Genomic DNA, 331 nt, shown 5'->3' with positions numbered 1-331 from the left:
GGCCGTCCAGCTCCAGCGCTCGCTTGCAGTCGGCCAGCGCCTTGTCGTGCTGCTGCATCTTCAGGTAGCACAGCGCCCGGTTGGTGTAGTACACGGCCACCAAGGGGTTGCGGTTCTGCAAGGCGAGACACCCGGCCTGCGGTCGGTGACAGTGACAACAGCAGCCGCCCGCTCTCTGCCACCGCCTGGCAGGGACAAGGCGTGGTGACAACTAGGTGACACCTGGGTGACAACTGGGTGAGCCGGCTGCGCAACACCGTCGCCCTAACGAGAGCCAGGAGCGCTGGCCCAGGCTTGCACCCCGTGGGGAGATGCTGGGATGGATGGGGGA

The 331-nt window shown here is 66.5% G+C and overlaps 1 protein-coding gene across 1 annotated transcript in view; it reads right to left on the bottom strand.

The window, feature by feature from the left end:
• STUB1 (STIP1 homology and U-box containing protein 1, E3 ubiquitin protein ligase) overlaps positions 1 to 109 on the bottom strand; it is a 2,008-nt gene extending 1,899 nt beyond the window's left edge. Inside the window, exon 1 of the mRNA XM_010083116.1 lies at positions 3 to 109. Coding sequence (XP_010081418.1) covers positions 3 to 58 — 56 coding nt within the window. The 5' untranslated portion in view covers positions 59 to 109. The remainder of the gene's footprint in view (positions 1 to 2) is intronic.
• Between the last annotated feature and the right edge of the window lie 222 nt (positions 110 to 331).

The sequence above is a fragment of the Pterocles gutturalis genome, unplaced genomic scaffold, assembly GCF_000699245.1.
Source record: "Pterocles gutturalis isolate BGI_N339 unplaced genomic scaffold, ASM69924v1 scaffold20515, whole genome shotgun sequence".
Classification (NCBI taxonomy): domain Eukaryota; kingdom Metazoa; phylum Chordata; class Aves; order Pterocliformes; family Pteroclidae; genus Pterocles; species Pterocles gutturalis.
The sequence above is the reverse complement of the archived record's forward strand: the minus strand, read 5'-3'. Positions and strand labels throughout refer to the sequence as shown.